At 37.7% G+C, this 23,127-nt stretch overlaps 1 protein-coding gene across 1 annotated transcript; it reads right to left on the bottom strand.

The window, feature by feature from the left end:
* Nucleotides 1-604: 604 nt before the first annotated feature.
* Nucleotides 605-22,138, bottom strand: LOC107792149 (uncharacterized). The gene is made up of 2 exons (XM_075254459.1): nt 12,141-22,138; nt 605-6,156 (listed from the first exon to the last, which is right to left on the bottom strand). The coding sequence occupies exon 1, from the start codon at nt 18,580-18,582 to the stop codon at nt 17,611-17,613; it is 972 nt and encodes a 323-aa protein (XP_075110560.1). The 5' UTR covers nt 18,583-22,138; the 3' UTR covers nt 605-6,156; nt 12,141-17,610.
* Between the last annotated feature and the right edge of the window lie 989 nt (nt 22,139-23,127).

The raw sequence follows: 23,127 nt of genomic DNA, 5'->3' as shown, positions 1-23,127 counted from the left end.
GCCCCACGCGTGGTGGGGTTCAAAGCATATGTCCCCCACGCGTGGTGGGGTTCCCCACGTGTCCTGGACACGGTTTATTATGGACTAGGTCCGAAAATTAGGCCTAAAACCGGGTAGTTTGAACCCGAATATTATTCTTTTGCCCGGACCCGTGAAATAGGAACACGTTGCTTAACTAGTCCTATGTAAGCAAAATAACTACCAAAAATAAGACTAGTATTTAAACAAAACTATATATTTTTAAATATTTTTCAAGATTTAAAATAGCTACAAAAATATTAATAAAACTATTTTTTTGCAATTTTCATTTTTAAATATTAAGATAAAATATGAGGTAATATTTTTGTATTTTTCAAAGTTAAAAATGACTATAGAATATTAATAAAACTATTTTTTGTAATTTTCGTTCTTTAATAAAGACAAAAATATGGCGTAATATTTTTTGTATTTTTTCAAAATTATAATGACTGCAAACATTAATAGAACTATATTTTTGTAATTTTCGAATTTATATAAAGTACCAAAATAAAGTACAATTTTTATTTTTATTTTTCAAGTTTATGAGAAATACATAAACTAAAATTTATATATATATTTTTTGAAATTTTTCTTTTTGCAACGAAATAAAGTAAAAAAATAGTTAAAATAGCTATACTAGACCCAATTTCACATATTCACGCTAAAAATGTGAAAATTCTCGGGGAGGGTCAAAAATCACGTGCTTACAATGCCATTAAAGGCACACACACATACATTGTTAGGCCTGATTCTCTCAATCCCAATCTCCATTCTTTGCAAAGTTGAGAGGGGGCATATGTCGACCCCCAATCCGCCATCCACCATGACTCTTTTCACATAATACTCCTCACATTTAACTGTCAAATGAAGGGCTTTGTTGTGGGCGGCCCCTTCCGGGAGCAAATCATTCTTGCTAAAGGAAATCTGATTGAATGCAAAGAATCTTTCTGTCATCCTCTCTAGTTGTTCCACAGTGGTTTCAATTTGAACATAAGCTTCATTGAGGGTTTTTATCAACACTTTCTGATGCTCAGTTGAGCTGACCAGTAGAGACAAGAGTGAGACCTGTGAAGGAGACTTCCGGAGTTGGTTTATCACCTCATAGTCCGCAGTTTTCATTTTACGAAAGAATTCCTCTGCTTCTTCGGCACTAACTGGCTTTTTGAGCGGGAAGCGCTTCTACTTGGCATTGTTTACTTCCTCCAGATTGAGGTACCTCCCAGATGTGTTAGTTTCATATACTTTCCATGCAATTTCTTTCCCTTTGTATATCACAATTGCTCTGTTGTAGTTCCAAGGGACTGCAGTGCGGTCTTTCATAGGCCTTTGTGGTGCGCGACTAATGACCACGGGCTCGTTCAGCCTAGGTGGTATCACTGGTCCCTGCACCACATAAGTTCCTTTGGGTACATAAATCTTGGGCCCCTTGTTCAACTCGAACCTCTTAGGAGGACTCAACGCCAATTGTTCTTTCCTCTAAGCTTGGGGAACATAAAGAATGGCGTCTTTAGGGGGCACTGCCACTGTTTTGTTTTCCGCAATCTTTTCTTCACTTCGAGGAGTGGAGCTACTCTTCTTTTCCCCCTTATCTAGCTTTGCGGCAGCCTTTGGCTTCTTTTCCACATCGGCTATGGCAATGATGGCTTTCAGGGATGGGTCAAACTCTTTATCTTCACAAAGCATCCCAATAAATGGCACATTGTTGTGGGCCGACAATGGGTTGTTGGTCACATTGGGGACCTCTTCATCTTTCAGCACTACTCTCTTTTGTTCTATTAAATTTTTCAATTGCCCTTTTAAGAGTCCAACAGTCTTCAGTGTCATACCCTTCCGCTCCCGAATGGTAAGCACATCGAGCACCGGGTTGGTAGGAGGGCGACTCTGGGTTTTGCCTGGTTTGGGGTACGGGTTGCAACAAACCCATTTGGACCAGTTTAGGGAAAAGGCTAGAGTATGATTTACCAATAGGCATGAAGTTTGTTCTTCTGGATGGCTCCCGAGCACGGGCATTGTAGGGGAAGTTATTTTGTGGAGGTCGGGGATTATACTGAGCTTAGTGAGGAGGGTTATTTCTAGGAAATTGAGCTCGGTTTTGGTTAAACTATTGTTGTGACCGAGCATATGGCTGGGCGTTCATTACTACGTATGGCTGAGGAGCCATAACATAGGCCACATCCCGATGAGGATAATAATGTTGTGGGGTTCTTGGAGGGAAGTAACCTCTGGGTGGACGGGGGTTTCTCAGACTTGAAGTTGCCATCGCCACCTCTTCTTTCTTCTTTCTGTTTGCTACACCTCCAGACCCGCTTTGAATTGCTTGGGATGTAGCTCTTATGGCAGATTGGCTCAATATGCGCCCTGTTTTCAAACCATTCTCGACCATCTCACCAATCTTGATGGCCTTAGCAAATGGTTTCCCCATTGCAGACATCATATTCTGAAAGTAGTCAGCCTCTTGGGCTTGTATAAAAACACTAACCATTTCCGTTTCATCCATCGGGGGCTTGACCCTGGCCACTTGTTCGCACCATTTAACAGCATATTCTCGGAAACTTTCCGATGACTTCTTCTTGAGATTCGACAGAGAATTCCTGTCGGGAGCTATGTCTATGTTATACTAAAACTGCCTGATAAAATCTCGAGCCAGATCATCCCAAATGTGCCAACGAGATCTGTCCTGATCCATGTACCACTCAGATGTAATTCCAATTAGACTCTCTCCGAAATAAGCCATTAGGAGCTCTTTTTTTCTGCCTGCCCCTCTTAATTGATTTCAATATCTCTTAAGGTGGGCTATGAGATCGCCGTGCCCGTCATACTTTTCGAACTTTGGGGTCTTAAAACCCAAGGGCAAATGCACGTGCGGGAACATACATAAATCAGCATATGATACACTCTTTTGTTCTCTCAAGCCTTGTATATTCTTAAGGCTCTATTCCATGCTCCTCATCTTCTGAGTGATTTCATCCTGCTCGAGGTTCTTTGTAGCCTTCTCCTGTCCCGCAGTAAACTCGTACCGGGGTTGTTGAGGGTAAGAATTAGTGGTGAAATTGGTAGGTTCTGGTAGAAAAGATGGTACTTGGAAAGTGAATGATGATGGATCAAAGCTTGGCCTGGGCACAATTGGTTGTACTGCAGCCGAGGTTGGTGGTGCGGTAAATATATTGGAGGTTACTCCCGAAACTACCTGGGGGCGAACCTCAGAAGGTGTTCCAGTGAAGTGAGCTGAGATGGTGGGGTATCTAAGTGGGGTATTCGGGTAATTTATTGGGACATTGGAATTTCCACTTGCTCTGGGAAGTAGCTCGGGGAAACCGGGTATGGCACTTGGCGGATCTCTCCCATTAGACCAGGCGTCCCACATTTCCAGCACTCGGAGGCGTAGTGCCCTGTTCTCTTCAGTTACCGCTGACTCTGAGGTTGGGATATCCGATAGTGGGCTATCCTCTGAGATAGGAATTGTTGGGGGATGACCTTCTGATGACATTTTTACACTGCCCTTGGATCTTGTAAAGTATGGGTGTGAAGCCAGATTACCACAAACCAACCACCTTTAAAAAAATAGAACCTATACTCAACAGTAGACAACAAACCGGTTAGTTTGAAGCAATTAATACATAGGAAATCGCACATTGGGGTGTGATGCACCTATACAGTTAAATGTGTTTCTATATGTTTTGCAACGATTGCATGTCTCATCCCAGCTTTATTTACCTCCCCTATTTTCTCTCTTGCTCTCTTTTGCACTCTCATTTTTTCTCTTGTTCTCATTCTCTTTCCCTTGTTTTCTCTCTTTTCTTTTGGTTTTCTCTTTTCCACATTACTCTTTTATTTGAGTAATTTACAAAAAATTATGACCGGATCCGATGAGGATTGCCTACATATCACGACGTCGCGTGAATCATATCATCACGTAGTTCAAGAAATAAAATGCAAAATAAATAAAACATTTTGTTTTTTTCTTCAAATTTTCATTAAAACAAGACCTTTAATTTTTATCTCTTACAAAGACTCGATCCTACGTACTTGAGAATTAAAAACTTAATACATATTCGAAACCAACTTTAGGGAATAAAAATATAGACTCGAAAAAGAAAACACAATCAGGAGTACATCAGTGCCTCCAATCCTGTCCTAGGAACACCAAATGGTCTTGCTGCGGGCCTACGCCCCATGTCATCCTAGAGGCGATAGAGATCCTCCATTATTTGGCGGAAAAATATCATTACTATGGCGAAGAACATGGACCTGGTCATGTCCTCATACTTGTTGCATTTCATCACAATATAGTCGACGATTCTGCTAACCCTTTCCCTGATGATGCCCTTTTCTTGCAACAAACACCCAATCTGCTGAGATCTAGCCTCTAAGACCTGGGTGGCTGTATGATTCTATTCTTGTAAATGTTGTAGGTCTCCCTCTAGCTGTGCCATCAAATCGTAGCAATGTTCTCTCTTAGTTTTGAAGCTTTTGGCTTGTTTAGCCATCTCATTCTCAATGGTAGTCAGCTTTTTCTTTAGGTTTGTGACTTCTCCATCGTATTTCCTTTTTAATTGTCGAAAAACTCTGCCCTTCCCTCGGCGTTCTTTGCCAACTATGCCTGAGCTCTTGCCAAACTGCCTTCGGATTTTTCTAAATCATCCCCGTACTCACATATTTTCTTCCTGAGGCCATTAATGAGTCTTTCATCTGCTCGACTTCTTTCTGGATTCTCAGCAGCTATCTTCATCTTTTGGATCTGGGCCTAGAGGATTTCATTTTCTTGGGCTAATTTTTTCTTCTCACCCTCATCCGCAATGGTTTGCACATCACTATCGAACTTAAGGTCTCTGATCTGCCCTTCTAACCTGCTGATAGTGGCCCGATATTCATTTTCTTTTATCAACCATTCCTCTATTATGCTTCAACAAACTCTTGGAGGTGGGGTTTTTTAGCTAGCCTTCCAAACTCGACTTTCCTTCGGTACCAGACGAGGTAACCGGGTGAGACTTCACCTCTGGATAGATCACGTACTCGGGTATTTGCCGTCAAATATTGGCACTCACTCCAAATCTGGCGAACCACTGTTTTGTGAAACTGGCCATCGGAACGAATCTCGACCACATGAAGGTTAAGGTCTTCATCCTTGGGCACTATTTGACATCTCCTTAGCTGTCTCAAAACTTGGTATGGGGCATAATGCTAGATACTTCTGAGACCCATCAGTAGGAAGTGGGGACCGGTGACTGGCATGTATATGATTTCATCAATAGGAAGCCAACCCAACGCCCATTCTATTTGATTTGCAGTAAAGAAGCGGAGGCAAGATATCCATTCTGCGACCTATTCTGGCATGTTGAACCCGTAGACCCTTGTATCAAACTTCTCTATGCAGTTTTCTCCCATCGACCCATAGTTCATGTACTGAGGACGATGGCATAGATGCTCAATCATCCACATTTGTAGCAACAAGTTGCACCCTTCAAAAAAGTCAGCTCCGGCTTTGCAGGCTGTGAGAGCTCGGAATATTTCAGACACTATCATGGGTGCGAGGGTGCTTTTGGCCCGAGTAAGCAAAGTGTTGACAACCCCGGCTATCCGTACGTCGATATTCCCATCTTTCCTAGGAAACACTAGAAGACCCAGAAATACCACCATGAAAACGAAGCATCTACGTTCTTCCCATTTTAGTTGATTCCCTTTGCTGCAAATTTTGCTTTCTGAATTGTCGAGCCCCCTTATGTGTCTGTATCACTAGTATATGAACTGCAGAGTGGAAAAACCAGCTGCCAAATCTGGGTATTGGACCCCCTGCTTATCTTTAGCAAATCTAGAAACTTGTGCGGAGTGACGGCTCTTGGAGCAACCAAGTATTTATATCTCAAAGCTTCGGTACTCCCAACATAATCGACTATCTCTTCTAAAGTGGGCATGAGTTCAAAGTCCCAGAAATGAAACACGTTGTGAGCTGGATCCCAAAACGTAACCAGTACCTTTATTATGTCTCCTCTAAGCCTGATCTTCAATAAACCTGTGAGACCCCCCAAGTAAAGGTTGACCACATCTCGTCCTGATTTACCCAGATCTTCCCACCACATATACAGTTCCAAAGGAATCTTGGTCATGACTTTCATTGGCAGGTTTTGACTCGTGCTCATTCTGCACATTTAAATTAAGGTGATTGGTTTAAAACAAAGCGAATTTTATAAAAGTGGTCAATTTTGCAAAAATTTAAACAACACGGCTACTTTTGCAAATACGGCCCTTCTACACTTTGCAAAGGAAGATTTTAGGACTGTCTTGCTAGATAGCCAAAAATTTGAAAAAGGGTAATAGGTGGTTATTCTTCCAAAAACAGCCTTCCGGCGTCCTTTTGGGGATATTTTGGGCTATTTAGACAAGAACGACATCACCTAGTTTTATTTATGACAAAATAACAACAATTCATATTTTGGGTTATTTTTGTAAAAAATAGAGTTGGACCCGCTGAGGGTTGCCTACGTATCCCACATCCGGTGAGAATCAAACTTGCGTAGTTCAGTCAGTTTTGACATAATAAAATGTTTTGAAACCATTTTCCTTTTCTCTTTTTTTTTTCAAAATTTCGGCAGAATTTCGGTATACTTTGGACAACAGGTTTTTTCAAAGGTGGGTTATTTTCTCTCATACCTCAATTTTATTTTTCCCAATTTCCTCCCTATTCTAGCAACCGGTCAATATGCAAACCGAAGAAAATAATTGTACAAGTAGCACATAAAATATTAATTAGGATGGTCTTTTGATTATGGGGTCCACCTATCCTAGACGGACCCAACCCCTGTGTTGAGTCCCCAAAGTCAAATGCACATGATGCAAACAAATGTTCCTATTAGGGATCCAACATGAGGTTAAGTTATTCTAGGTTTAAAACCTGGGTATATTGTTCTAGACTTGGTGTACCCGAACGGACAACTCGAGCCGATGGGGGCTACGTACCGGGAACCAAAAGGCCATTCGACTTTGTAACTTGTCTGAGCTTCTTTCTTATTTAAGGTATGACACTAACAGAAAGGGGAGTCACTCCAGAGTGCACATCCCCGAAGATGAGAAGAGAATGGTTTCGTAACAGTTTATATACAGTTCAAATAATATCAAAGCGGTAAAAAGCGATATTTAGCACATTAGGCCCAAACATGCAATAAAAATAAGATAATAAATAAAAGCCAATTATAAAAATTATTCTAAGCTCACATTCTTGAACCCTGAACCGAAGTTCTGGGTTTTGTTCCCCAGCAGAGTCGCCATAGTTGTCACACCTCCTTTTACACCCGAGGGGTATATAAGAGAGTTTTTTCCAATTAAGGTGACATTATTCGAAATGGGATTATCTAAATTATCAGAGTCACCACTTGGGATAGTTTATTTGGTGTCCCAAGTCACCGGTTTATTTTAAAAACCCAAATCGAGGAAATTTCGACTTTATTTTAAAAGCCTGCGAACCAGAAATTCTAAGTAAGGAATTTTGTTAACTCGGGAGAAGGTGTTAGGCATTCCCGGGTTCCGTGGTTCTAGCATAGTTGCTTAAACTATTTAATTGGCCTATTATCTTATTTACTACATGTTTTAAACATACGGTGCATTTTAAACTCTATAATCACTTTTAATAATTACCGTTACATATTGCGAATCATATCACGGGAACCGTACCCACGATCTACAATATGTTTAATTTTTGAAGATTAAATTATGGCCGGGTCACATAAATATACCCCCAGATTTTAGTAATTAAGCGTCACAACTACATCACAGGAACCGTACCCATAGCTATGGCAATTATTTAATTAACGCGCCTAAAGCAAACTACGAAAGTTCAAGGCAATTTCTATACTAATTTTATATTTATGTGAGGGCCATAGATTGTAGGATTTTATTTATGTATGACGCACCTTAAGTTATTTTCTAAAAGGATTAGCTCTTGATCTAATTTCGTGAGGGCCATGTATTATAGTTTTAAGCGTGGCACACCTCAAATTGTTTTAAGAAAAAAATGGGTATATATTTTAAAGGGGGCAAAATTAAGGTGCTCCTATTTTTAATCTAATTTAAAACTAGTTATCACAACCTCGTCATGGGAAACGTACCCGTAGTTATAATGAATTAATTATGCGCCTAAAGCAAGCTACGCATAGAAACTTCCTTCTATTTAGAATTATATTTGGCGAAAATAAATTAGTAAGGGACAAACTGGACGATTAGCTTGTTCAGGCCAAATTAATGATTCAATGTCTCTTTTTAATTGCCAATTAAAACTACACATTCCATTAACAATAGCCATCCCTGCTCTATTAAGCAAAACCAACCAGAAGAATCAATCAATAAAAAAACGTGACTTGAAGCATATGAACGTCCAAACCAAAATTTTAAGGCAATGTGGGGTCAATTGGAACCCTTTATATCATCCATGACAATTAATTAACTCAACAAGCTATCAGGCTAGAACTTAGGGCCTAAAGTAAGAGATCACAGAAAAAAGATACAATGCCATAACCAGTAAAACGCTGTACCCTGAATGAATAACCATTAAAATTACTACTAACTTGATATTGCGGTTATATGAAAATATTAGCATGTAGCAGGTAAATGACTTTAAACTAACATTCAATTTGACTTAGTTTTAACCAACTTCAGTCATCTTGTTAATCCTATGTGTGACACATTCTTTTGTGAAACACTAAGATAGATGCATTTCAACAGTGATATGCAAGCCTAAAAATTAATCACTCTGTTCTCTTGGATGGCAGGGCCGTATAAGCAACAAAACTGTACAAAAGAAAATATTTAAACTACATCTAAACATAAGTAAATCTACTGATATCATAACAAGTCAGTTACATATGACTTAACAAGGAGTAATAGTTATAGAAGACACACATTTCCTGATATCACATTCACCATACACATATAGTCAATACATTAAAAAGAAAAGAAAGTTAACTCTAGAACAATTCTTTTTTGATGTAGTCACTACTTTGCATTCTCTCACAGGTACATTTTGAGCTCAAAGAAAATCAGTGAAACTAACTGCTCAAATTGTTCTCTACTTTCCAGTTTTGTTTCATTATTCACCATTGATGTTTTTTACTTCAGATGCAATCAAAAGAATCATGATTCACGTCTTAAATGTTTTTTCTTAACTACTTGCTAACATCAACAGTAGCTCTTAGATGGTCAATGTGGATATCAACTAAATACAAGCTGCTTGTGAAAGTTAGTGTATTTTATTAAAATTTGTGTGACGCTCATGTTTTATAAAGTTGTTGGCTTATCCAGAATATACTCAACCTTAGCATTCAACGTTTGGAAATTTTAATCAATTTAAGAACAGACATGAATTCTGTATGGTAATGCAAAATGAATTTATACACCATTAACCAGTAAACACCAAGGCAACACAAGTATAACCTGACTGAATCGCAACACACAGAACAAATAGAATAAGGAAGATGTGTCCGGAGCCAAGATAAAAAAACTGCATCACAGGCTGGTTTCTCATGAACCAGCTCATAAACACTCCCAATCTAACAAAGTCTCAACCATCATCACATTTTTGATCAATACCAGAACAAATTAAGAAGGAGTGAAGAGATGAACTTGTAATTAGAGCTTTCAATTAGCGAAACTTCAGTGATTACAACAATCTAAGCCGACTCGAACAAAGCTGCAACTCAAAACTTGAAACGAACAGCAACAAGAAACAGAAATCGACGAACTTTAACCAAATCAACACTGAAATTTTGAAACACAAACTCGACTCCAACTTAAACTTTAATCAAGCTTCCTTTTGAGAACCAGAAATCAAGAGAAAGAATAAATGCTAAGAAATCTGTTTTAGTAATTTTTTTTCTGAAATTTTCTCTTGAAATGAAGTAAACTCGAATGAAAATGAACTCAGACCATTTGTGCTTTTTTGTGTGTTTTCTAAAGAGAAGCAAACTAAAAAGAAACGACATGAAGAAAGTGACAACTTCAAGAACCCTAGAAAATTTTAATCTCCTCAAATTTCGAAAATTTTTCTTAGATCTTTCTCTGATTTTTTCTCCTACCCCTTAAACAAGAAAACTCACCTTATATATAACCCTCAAAAATCTCAAAGCTTCTGCCCAAAAATCTGAAAAAATCCCCTCATTTTTGAACGATTTTAGGGATAAATGGAAAGCATGGATCGATTTACATCCATCCATGACTCCTATTCATCTAGTAAATCGCTCCATAGTACACAAATCATGCAAATTCACGAATATTCTTCCTTCTCTGACAGAAATCGTTGGAATAAAGTGACGTGGAGAGGAGGGGGACCCATTTGAGTGAACTCGCTTGAGTTTCAGGCAAGTTGAGGATCGAGTTTGACGAGGAAGATAATGAATAGTACAGTGGGGCGCCATTTCTATATCTAGGATTAGGGTTTGTATTTTAGGGGAAATTTTATATGAGGGCTTTATATATGAAGGGGAAACGGGTGGGTCGGTGGAGCGGGTTTGGTCTGGTTCTTCCTGGGATGGGGGAGTATTTGGGCTGAGGGTTTACGGGCGCAGCCCAAGTGTGCTAGACCCCCTTTAAAATCATTTTCCCTCATTCTTTTATTATATTTTTAATCTCTTTTTTTAATTAAAAAGAAAAATCCCAAATTAATCTAAAAAGTGGAATTTAACTAGTTACCTAATTACAAAAATTATAAACATCACTTAATTATACATTAAAAAGAAAAATCAATAAATTAAAAATTTAAAGACAAAAAATGTAAAAATGAGCTATGTCACACCTCCTTTTCACCACACCCGCATAAAGGGATGTATAGAGAGTTTTTTCAATTTAAGTGACAATCGAAACGGGATATTGTTAAAAGATTCAGAGTCGCCACTTGGGAGATTTATGGTGTTCCAAGTCACCGGTTGAAATCCCGAATCGAGGAAAAGATTGATTCTGTTTAACAGTACGTGCACCAGAAATCCGAGTAAGGAATTCTGTTAACCTGGGAAAAGGTGTTAGGAATTCCCGAGTTTCGTAGTTCTAGCACGGTCGCTCAACTATTATAATTAGCCTATTATCTTATCTTAAAACACTTTAAAACCTATGTGCATTTTTCACTTTAAAACCGCTTTTATTTAGATATTTTTTAGAAAGATTCAACGTCATCTAAAACGCGTCTTGAACCACGTCACATAAATGCACCCGCAGTCCGCAACATATTTTATATAACATTGTTAGGATTCGGATTTGGATCACATAAATGCGCACCCGAGTTTAGGAAGTTAATTTATTAAAATAACGCGCCTAAAGCAATTACGCGTTTTTATGAATATTAAAGGCCTAAGCATGCTCCTAAGGATCCAAAACCATAAGCAGGGTCTAAACAACGTACAACTCCAATCATTACAAAATTCAATTGACATCGTTACTTAATCCCAATATCACTTTAGTCTAATCCTTTTTCATTTTTAGCCCACAAATCGCACAGCCTATTACTTCTCGTCAATTTTCCAACTTATATTCTTGCATCTTAATTTCGAAACATCTTCTTTTACCAAAAGAGTGTCTTAAGACTTGAGTCACCTTCCTGTTATCAACTACATGGAGCAATTGCTCAAAACACAGTAAACTCCGCTAAGGCTACACACCATAAAATGATATATCAACCACAAACTATTTAATTTAAACTCAGGCGATTTACATAAAATTAAGTATATAAACACAGAATCGTACCAAGAGCAAACTAAAGAGCATCAACTCACATAATCAGTCAAATAAAATTATGAGCAGACAAGGTCGCTAAAATTGGAAAGTGTAGGGACATGGACCTCAAGACAAAAACTAATAAAGCAAAATGAAAATTCATCCAAAAGCTCAAATCATCACAAATTCATGTTTTACTCAGTTCTTAATTTTCACCTTTTCGAACTCAGCGAAGACGAATTCAATAAAATGAAGAGTGTCCATTGACTGTCATTAATCAGTGAAATTCCAAAATAGTAACCGATTACTTATTCAATTTCAGCAACTAGTCTTGACATATTACTGGAACAAAGCAGCCATTCGATAGTCACATATCAACGGATCCACATGATCACACCAAAACGGAGCAAGAAAAACGGAGGGACGAGACTAACCTTAAAGATGAATCCAAAGTTAAATTTGCAACTCGACAGAGCAAACGGGGCAACGACTAAGATGAGCAACAAACGAACTCAACCAACAGGGAATTTTCTCTGAGCTCCAATGGAAAGCTCAGGCTCGAAACATAGCCATGCGACAAACTCGATTCGGAAAATGGGGACTGGTTTAAGGCGTTCTAAATGGGGTTTAATGGTTGTTTCCGGGCAGCAACTATAGTGGCTTTAGATCTAGTTTTTAGCTCACTTCCGTGGCCGGAAATGGAGTTTTCCGGGCAGTTTCGGCTGGACTTTAGGTGATAGGGAATGTTGCTGATTTTGTAGGGAGAAAAATGGAGATCTTCATGGGTTTTTCATAGCTGAGACTACTGAAAATGGAGGAAGGACAATGAATGTCAGCAGGTGGGTTTCTTGCTGTTTTTGTGTGTCTGTGGCTGAAGAAACGACGGATCCGTCCAGTTTTTAGGTGTTTGTTTGTGTGTATTTTCGTCTCTCCCCCCAGATTTTTTAGGTGTTCTCTTTATGTAGAGTCTAGGTTTAGGTTATTATTTTGTGTATTTTGCCAATTAGTCCCTAGGTCTTTTTGTGTTAAGTACTTAGGGTCTCTTTTATTTATTTTTGTTTCAAAGAAGAGTCTAGAAGGGTCCCTAAGGTTAGCTTAATGGTTATTAGACTTAAGGAATGGGCCAGAAATTTGGGTCTTTATGACTAGCTATGCTTAAAATTAGCTTAATTAACTAAAAATTTATCCACATAGAAATATTATCAAAAATATTAATTAGCCCTACTTAAGTAAAAATAATTATTAAAATAAGACTGACTATTAAAACAAAGCTATTTTTTTGGTATTTTTTTTCAAGATTAAAAAAATGACTATAAAACATTAATGAAACTATTTTTTGTAATTTTTATTTTCTTGTAATAAAATAAAGTAAAAGAGTCAAAATTAGCTGAAATAACGATATTAGGCCTAAACTAAATATTTACGCTAAAATGGGTGAAATTTCGGGGAGGGTCAAAAATCACATGTCTACAACTGTCCCTCTTTGACTGGAAAGACGAAGTATTTTCAGACAAAGAACGACTAGACAAGTTGTTTGACCCGACCCTTATTTGGAGAGACTAAAACTAAGAGAAAAGGGAAATGTGACCGAGCCCTGGTATCTGAGCTGCCTACATATCCTTGGCTATAAAAGAATCAGGCCACGTGTAGTTCAGAGGTGAGTGAGATGATGGAGTGTGCCGAGGTGGAGAGCCGGTCGAGGTGCCGTTCCGCTGAGGTTCCGGTTCGCGGTCCTGTTATTACATCAAAATCAAAAATAAAAAAGGCTAACTAAGCCTATCAGCTACGAGTTACAAGATTCCTATCTATGAGTCTTCTGAAGTTTGATCTTGAGTCTTGGTTGGTTCTTCATGCGGACTCTGATCTGAATCTTAATGCTTGTTACCCGCAGGTGTTGGTTCAATCTTCTTGAGTTTTTCAAACCAAGACGGGACATGCAGAGCTTGTGACCTCAGCTCTGTCTTGAGCAGCTCACATCTTTTATTAACTTCTGCATTTGGATTCACTTCTTGTCTTTGTTTTTTTCTTTTTATTCTGGATTGTGACTAACTTCTGTTGATCATCTTGGACTGCTGACCTGAATTGCATTCTGAATTGAATTCCCCCTTCTTTTTTTTTCCAGGTGGGCGCCTTATTGCTGAACTTGAACCGTCTTCTCTTGTTACTTGACACTGTTTTCCCTTACACCTTGAACCATTTTCCCTTGAAACTTGAACTGTCTTCCTTCGAAACTGCTTTCCCTTGAAACTTGAGTTGTCTTCCTTCAAAACTGCTTTCCCTTGAAACTTGAGTTATCTTCCCTTGTTCTCCAGGTGGGCGCCTGATTACAACAAAACAGACAAAACAAAAGATTTTTTTGCCCCAGTTTGCACTAGGAAGATTTGTGAGTTGTTAGCAAAATTGTAAACCACTTGTACTATTGATGCAATGATGAGAGTAGAATAGACTGGGAAAACTATAAACTAAGCTTGACTAAAGTAAAAACTCACCCTATTCTCCAGACAGCCCCCCTGATTTCAGGAAAACTAAACATTGATAATCTTAAGAAAACTAAAAATTGACCCGTTTTTTCTTATCCAAACTTCCTCTACTTTTTTTTTCTTTTTTTTCTTCAAAATATCCTAGGAGAAAATTCATCAGACTAGGTTTTCTATCTTAGGAGAAAGATTCATCAGACTAAGACGTTAATCCTAGGAGAAAATTCATCAGACTAGGTCCTTTTCTCTTTTTTTTTTGTTTTGTTTTTTTGGTATCTTAGGAAAAAGATTCATCAGACTAAGACGTTTACCCTAGGAGAAAATTCATCAGACTAAGTCTTCTTATCTTAGGAGAAAGATTCATCAGACTAAGATTTTGATCCTAGGAGAAAGTTCATCAGACTAGGTTTTCTATCTTAGGAGAAAAATTCATCACACTAAGATTTCGATCCTAGGAGAAAATTCATCAGACTAGGTTTTCTATCTTAGGAGAAAAATTCATCAGACTAAGATTTCGATTGGGAGGAAAATCCATCAGACTAGGACTTTTTATCCTAGGAGAAAAAATGTGAAGATCAATGGCAAGATTTTATGCACAATAGCAAGACAAATAAAGACAAAGATTTGAGAAACTTCCCTTTGTCGGCTCTTCTCGTCTTTTCTTTTTCTTCTCTTTTTTTATTTTTTTTATTTTTTTCATTTTTTCTCCTTTTGAATCACTTTCCTTGCACCGCTTTGTTCCTGTTTCATACAAAGAAAAATATGTCAATTTTGAAAATGGTGGTCGGTTTGTGGCCTTGAGTCTTTGGGCAGCTTGGCTTCTGCTCAATCAGCTTGAGTCAGCTTTAGGAGACTTTTGCTCTGCATCAACCCTAATTGCTTCACACCCAGTACCATTTGTATTTGCGGCTCGATCTGTCTTATCCCAACTGGAGATCTTTGCTTAGGTGACTTTTTCCGATATCTTGAATGGCTTTCTGCTTTTTGAGAAATTTTTCTATCAAAGAGAATCACCAGTTATCTTTCTTGCACCGATTAGGCTGAGAAGAGTCTTTTTGGGGAAGCCTTTGTATGAATCTTCAAGGTATATTGACAATAACAACTGAGTGCAGGCCAATTTTACTTTATGCAACTGAAAAGCTGGTAGCAGATTTTGAAATCTTTTCTTGCTTGTTTTGTCAAGGACTGACTCAAAGTGAAGGACACAAATGATGCAAAGAAACAAGTATTAACAAAAAATGCCCCCTGTCGAAAGACAGATGGAAGAGTTTTTTATTTTTATTTTTTTTATATAACTAGCCTTAATGATCATGACATGCATTTTGGACTCAACGGCCTGATCCATCAAACTAATCCAATCTTCCCTTTTACCATTCTTATGACCTTTGAAGTCGGGCTTGTTTATGCCAATTCTTCGCATCAGCTTCACGACTCACTTTCGACAAGTAGTGCCCGAGGGGTTTTCACCAACAAGTCTCTCTCATTTATTTATCTTTCCTTACCGTCGCCTTACAGTGCCCGTGAGGGTTTTCACTAATAAGACTCTCTCATTTTTTCTTTTTCTTTCTCTCCTTTTGTGAGCAACTCGACGATGTTCTACGTCGTGTGACAATTGTTTCTCATTGCATGCGTCTTTGGCATTCTTGAAGGCATATCGGGAGGTCTTTATTTGGAAGGATTTTGGATAGGGTTAGAAAGAAAGGACGTCATGAAGGCTCAAAATAAACTCAAAGTGAGGGGTTATAGACTTACAACTCTTGGAATAGACTCTTTCAAAAATGAAATAAAATCTTTGCCACAGTTTCAGATGCTGGAGATTTTTGGAGTTTTCTATTTTTTTCTATTTTTTTATTTTCTTCTAAATTCTTATTTAGTTGGATCGAACCGTGAGGCTGCCTACGCATCCTTATTTTGTAGGGAATCAGGTCGAACGTAGTTCAAACATCTGACCTAACTAATTTTTTTTATTTTTCTTTCTGTTGTTTTTATCTTTTTCTTTTTTTTTTCAAGGTGCCTCGACTTCTATTTTTTAGGGCACCGATCTTTTACAATTCTCTTTTTTTCTTAGAACTTTCTAAAAGCTGCCCCAGTTTGTACTCTTGGGGCATGGACTTTTCTTTTTTTCTTTGTTTTTTTCTTTTTCATTTTTTCTTCTTTTTTTTGACTCTTGAATCTAATCTTGATTCCAAAAGAGGGTGGTCAAAGAAAATAACACAGGCTCAGAATGGGTAACAAAGGGTATAGAGTATTTGGATAGCAGAAAAGGACCTCCCAGCCTCGAGAATACTAATCATGTTATCTTTTCGCGATTACAGCATTGACGAACATGTCTGTCTTCTTGGTGTGTCGTGGTCACAAGACACTTTCCATCCCTTAATGTCAAACTTTCCAACAAACTTCAATTGATTAAATATCATGAAGCCTGATCTTCACAATGATTTGAAGGTGAATTTTACTCGACTTTAATTTCAAAGTATTTCAACTCTTTATTCATCCTCAAAAGTGTTTTTTTAGTTATCCAACTCCAGAATAAATCAGTTTCTAAGATCTGGCCAAAATTTTCGCATGCATGTCATGTTATTAGAACTAGCGCGAAAAGAAATAAGAACAGAGTGACACAAAAGGACAAACTGTGTTTTATTGAGTAAAGGAAGAAAGGGTTTGACAATAAGACAAACAACCTAAAATCCGAGTTAACAGAACAGACAGACAAGACTCACACAAACAGAATGGAGGGATAGAAGGGTTTGACTCAAACAAATAAAATCTGGATGACAACCCTGAAATAACCCAGATAGTAGAAAAAACATCAAACAAGCTACCAAGATTCCTTCCTAATGAGGAGAGAATGACTTTTCAATTGCTAAGCTTGACATTTAGCCACAAATTTCCTCATCAAAATCACCATGGCCTTCCCCAATTTCAGTCGACAAGTTCCCGAGAAGATTCTCATACTCCACGTCACCGGGCATTATCCCCACAAAGTGTGCATCATCATGTGCAGGTAAAGGATTCTGCACGATATTCTTGGCGTCACTGTCTTGGATCACAATCAGGTTTTCCTGGATCATCCTTTCTATTTCTCTTTTCAAATCCCGACAGCTTTCAATGTTATGCCTGGGCATTGGAATGGTATTCACACCTTTTAGAAGAGTCAAAGCTTCTTGCACGTGGGTCCACATGATTTGGAGGAATGGGTGCAATCATGTCATGATGCTTTAACTTCTCAAACAAGCTTGCATAGGACTCTCCTATTGGCTTAAAATTATCTTTCAACCTTTGTTCCCTTCTATACCCCTGGCTTGGATGCGGGTTATAGGGCACTTGAATATTTTGTGTAGGCTGGTGGAGATGCTCATGCTCGCCTTCTGGGGTATTTTAGTGGCTGGCCAACATACTGAGGTGGAGCAACAGAGTATTGTGGGTTCTAAGGTGGATAATAATGCTCAAGGGAGTTATTGGAAAACAGACGAGGCTGGCCATACCTTTGAGACATTCTCCTCGGACCTCTTCTCGACCCTGATGTCATCATGATTTCTTCATCCATCTCATTCGTGCCACTAAAATTATCAGATTCAATCTGGACAGCCTGAGTTGCAGCTTTGAGAACTGCTTGACATATAATTTTGCCTGTCTTAAGACCATTCTCAACCATTTCCCCTATTTTGATTGCTTTTGAGAAGGATTTACCCACTGCAGACATCATATTTTGAAAGTAATCTGGCTCTTGTGCCTGAAGGAACACAGTGATTAGCTCGTGGTCATCCATAGGTGGCTTAACTCTAGCTACTTGCTCTCTCCATTTAATGGCATATTCGCTGAAACATTCAGTTGGTTTCTTATTCAGGTTTGAAAGGGAAATGCGGTCTGGGGCGATGTCGATGTTGTATTGGAACTGTTTGACAAAGGCATGTGCCATGTCATCCCAGACATACCAGCGAGATGTGTCTTGATCCATAAAACATTCGGAGGCTACTCCCGTAAGGCTTTCCCCAAAATAAGCCATCAACAATTCTTCATTTCTTCCCACACCTCTTAGTTGATTGCAATACCTTTTTAGGTGGGCTATGGGATCTCCATGTCCACCATACTTTTCAAATTTGGGAGTCTTGAAACCAGGCGGCAAATGGACATCGGGGAACATACATAGAACTTTGAAGGCAACACTCTTTTGACCTGCCAACCCTTGCATATTTTTCAACCGTTGTTCTAAACTTTTCACTCTTTGGGTCATTTCTTCCTGTACCATTTTTCGGGCAGGCTTCTTAATGTTTGCAGGAAGATCAAACGAGTACGAGTGGTACTCAGGAGAGTGGTACTGCTCTTGCTGTGTAGCAAATTGTGACTCATGACGAGGCTGCCCTTGACCACTGGCCCATGCTTGACACATTTTGGTCATTTGCTATTTCAATATTCTATTTTCCCCAACCACAATAGACTCTTGTTGAACCCTTTGACCCTGAGTCTCTTGAGCACTTGTAACAACTTCGATGTCAGTTATCATTTTTCCTTGGATCTTGTGTTGGCCGCTTACCACAAACCGACCACCTCAACTTTCTTTACAATTCAAAACAAAACATGTTAGAATGGACTTAGTCGGTCCTTATTATTATCAATATTTTTTCACCTTTGTTTTTCTTTCCTTTTTTTCATCATTCTTTTTAAACGGTTGATCGAACCTGATGTGGGTTGCCTACGTATCATGCGGGAACATGAATCAGATCTTGCGTAGTTCGGGAAGATCATGAATAAAGTAAATAAACTAACTCCCTTTTTTAGACTTTGAATTTTTCATTTTATTTTTTTTCGAAAGAAAGACTTAAAGAAGAAAGAGAATATTTTTGGATTTTGATTTTTTTTTCCAGCATTTTTGCAAAGAAAGACTTCTAAAGAAAAAATATTTTTTTTGAATTTTTTCCTCTGGAATTTCGAAAGAAAAACTTTTAAAGAAGAAAAAAAAATATTTTTTGGAATTTTATTCTGAATTTATGAAAGAAATGCTTCTAATAAAAATAGTTTTGAATTTTGAATTTTCTTTTCAATTTTGAAAGAAGAGTGAAAATATTTTTGGATTTTTTGGAAGAAATTAAAAGAAATATTTTTGTATATTTTTTTTAAAAAATAATTAGGGTCTAAAAGAAAGCCTTTCTATAGAAGCAAGTAATGAAAAATATTTTTGTTTTTTTTTCTGAAAATTGGGTTCTAAAAAAGACTTTTTTAGAGAGGAAGTAAACGAAAACATTTTTGGATTTTTTTGAAAATTATGGGCCGGAACCGATGAGGTTTGCCTACGTATCTCACATCCGGTGAGAATCAGACCCGCGTAGTTCGCCCGTTTTGACGCAACAGAAAAATATGACTTATTTTGAAATGGCTTTTTTTTTTCTTTTCAAAATTTCAACAGAATTTCAGGGTAATTCAAATACCTACCTCTCACTCTCTTTTCTTTTTTCTTTTTTCTCCTTTTTTTTTCTCTTTTTTTCATTTTCTTTCCCTATTCTAGAAGCCAGTCAACATGCAAGCCGAAATAGATAGATACTTAAGTAGCACGTAAGATGCATCAGGATGGTCTTTTAATTTGGGTACACCTGTCCTAGACGGACCCAATCCCTGTGTTGAGTCCCCAAAGTCAAATGCAAATGATACAAACAAACGTTCCTACTAGGGATTTGGCATGAGGCAGAGTTATTCTAAGCTAAAAACCTGGGTATATCGTTCTAGACTTGTGTACCCGAGCGGACAACTCAAGCCGAGGAGGGGGCTACGTACCGGAAACCAAAAGGCCATCCGGCTTAATAACTTGTCCGAGCCTCTTTTTTATTTCAAGGTATAACACTAGCAGAATAGAGAGTCTCGACCAGCGAGCACATCCCCGAAGATGAGAAGAAAAGGGTTTCGTAGCAGTTTATATACAGTTCAGATAATATCAAAGCGGTAAAAGTCTCATTTAATACATTAGGCCCAAACATGTAAAAAAATTAGATAACAGATAAGGCCAAATACAATAATTCATCTAAGCTCGAATTCTAAACCCTGAACCAGAGATTCCGGGTTCTTATCCCCAGCAGAGTCGCCAGAGCTGTCACACCTCCTTTTCACCTACACCCGCATAAAGGGATGTATAGGGAATTTTTTTCAATTTAAGTGACAATCGAAACGAGATTTATTGTTAAAAGATTCAGAGTCGTCACTTTGGAGATTTATGTTGTCCCAAGTAACCGATTGAAATCCCGAATCGAGGAAAAGATTGACTCTGTTTAACAGTCCGCGCACCAGAAATCCGAGTAAGGAATTCTATTAACTCGGGAGAAGGTGTTAGGCATTCCCGAGTTCTGTGGTTCTAGCACGGTCTCTCAACTGTTATAATTGGCCTATTATCTTATCTTAAAACACTTTAAAACCTATGTGTATTTTTAACTTTAAAACCGCTTTTATTTAGATATTTTTTTTGAAAGATTCAACGTCATCTAAAATGCGTCTTGAACCACGTCACATAAATGCACCCGCAGTCCGCAACACATTTTATATAACATTGTTAGGATTCGGATTTGGGTCACATAAATGCGCACTCGAGTTTAGGAAGTTAATTTATTAAAATAACGCGCCTAAAGCAATTACGCGTTTTTATGAATATTAAAGGCCTAAGCATGCTCCTAAGGATCCAAAACCACATCCATAAGCAAGGTCTAAACAATGTACAACTCCAATCATTGCAAAATTCAATTGACGTCGTTACTTAATCCCAATATCACTTTAGTCTAATCCTTTTTTATTTTTAGCCCACAAATCGCACAGCCTATTACTTCTCGTCAATTTCCAACTTATATTCTTGCATCTTAATTTCGAAACATCTTCTTTTACCAAAAGAGTGTCTTAAGACTCGATTCACCTTTATGTTATCAACTACATGGAGCAATTGCTCAAAAGACAGTAAACTCCTCTAAGGCTACACACCATAAAATGATATATCAACCACAAACTATTTAATTTAAACTCAAACGATTTACATAAAATTAAGTATATAAACACAAAATCGTACCAAGAGCAAAGTAAAGAGCATCAGCTCACATAATCAGTCAAATAAAATTATGAGTAGACAAGGTCGCTAAAATTGGAAAGTGTTGGGACATGGACCTTAAGACAGAAACTAATAAAGCAAAATGAAAATTCATCCAAAAGCTCAAATCATCACAAATTCATGTTTTACTCAGTTCTTAATTTTCACCTTTTCGAACACAGCGAAGACGAATTCAATAAAATGAAGAGTGTCCATTGACTGTCATTAATCAGTGAAATTCCAAAATAGTAACCGATTACTTATTCAATTTCAGCAACTAGTCTTGACATATTACTGGAACAAAGCAGCCATTTGATAGTCATATATCAACGGATCCACATGATCACACCAAAACGGAGCAAGAAAAATGGAGGGACGAGACTAACCTTAAAGATGAATCCAAAGATAAATTTGCAACTCGACAGAGCAAACGGGGCAACGGCTAAGATGAGCAACAAAAGAAGTCAACCAACAGGGAACTTTCTCCGAGCTCCAATGGAAACCTCAGGCTCGAAACATAGCCATGCGACAAACTCGATTCGGAAAATGGGGACTGGTTTAAGGCTTTCTAAATGGGGTTTAATGGCTGTTTCCGGGCAGCAACTATGGTGGCTTCAGATCTAGTTTTTAGCTCACTTCCGTGGCCGGAAATGGAGTTTTCCGGGTAGTTTCGGCTGGACTTTAGGTGATAGGGAATGTTGTTGATTTTTTAGGGAGAAAAATGGAGATCTTCATGGGTTTTTCATAGCTGAGACTACTGAAAATGGCGGAAGGACAATAAAGGTCAACAGGTGGGTTTCTTGCTGTTTTTGTGTGTCTGTGGCTGAAGAAATGACGGATCCGTCCAGCTTTTAGGCGTTAGTTTATGTGTATTTTCGTCTCTCCCCCCAGATTTTTTAGGTGTTCTCTTTATGTAGAGTCTAGGTTTAGGTTATTATTTTGTGTATTTTGCCAATTAGTCCGTAGGTCTTTTTGTGTTAAGTCCTTAGGGTCATTTTTATTTATTTTTGTTCCAAAGAAGACTCTAGAAGGGTCCCTAAGGTTAGCTTAATGGGTATTGGGTATTGGACTTAAGGAATGAGCCAGAAATTTGGGTCTTTATGACTTAGCTATGCTTAAAATTAGCTTAATTAACTAAAAATTTATCCATATAGAAATATTATCAAAAATATTAATTAGCCCTACTTAAGTAAAAATAATTATTAAAATAAGACTGACTATTAAAACAAAACTATTTTTTGGTATTTTTTTTCAAGATTTAAAAAAGTGACTATAAAACATTAACGAAACTATTTTTTTGTAATTTTTATTTTCTTGTAATAAAATAAAGTAAAAGAGTCAAAATTAGCTGAAATAGCGATATTAGGCTTAAACTAAATTTTTACGCTAAAATGGGTGAAATTTCGGGGAGGGTCAAAAATCACATGTCTACAAGCTATTTTTTGTGATTTTCCAAATTTTCATAAAACAAACAATCCTTGATTAATTCTAAAAAATGTAAAACAAATCCTAAATGCAATGCATGATATTTTTTTGTATTTTCATGATTTAAATAAAAAGCAAACATGCATAGAAATGCAAATAATTTAAAAATATTCTACAAAATTCCTAAAAATGACAAATAATTAACAGAAAACCTATTTTCTTGGGATTTTATAGGAGTATTTCGTATAGGGAAAAAATCACATGCTTACGCTTATAGTTATCTTTTAATTTTTATAGCAAAATATTTATTTATGACCACTTCCTACCTTTAAGCCATTAAATACGCTGTATACTATTTTTCTTTCTCCCTCTCTCTTCCCTCTCTCCTCCTTTCTCTTTCCTCTTTCTTCTCTTTTCCCCCAGTTTTTTCCTCCCCTACTTCTAGAAACCCTAGCAGCGGAT

The sequence above is a fragment of the Nicotiana tabacum genome, chromosome 1 (genome assembly GCF_000715075.1).
Source record: "Nicotiana tabacum cultivar K326 chromosome 1, ASM71507v2, whole genome shotgun sequence".
NCBI lineage: Eukaryota > Viridiplantae > Streptophyta > Magnoliopsida > Solanales > Solanaceae > Nicotiana > Nicotiana tabacum.
The sequence above is the reverse complement of the archived record's forward strand: the minus strand, read 5'-3'. Positions and strand labels throughout refer to the sequence as shown.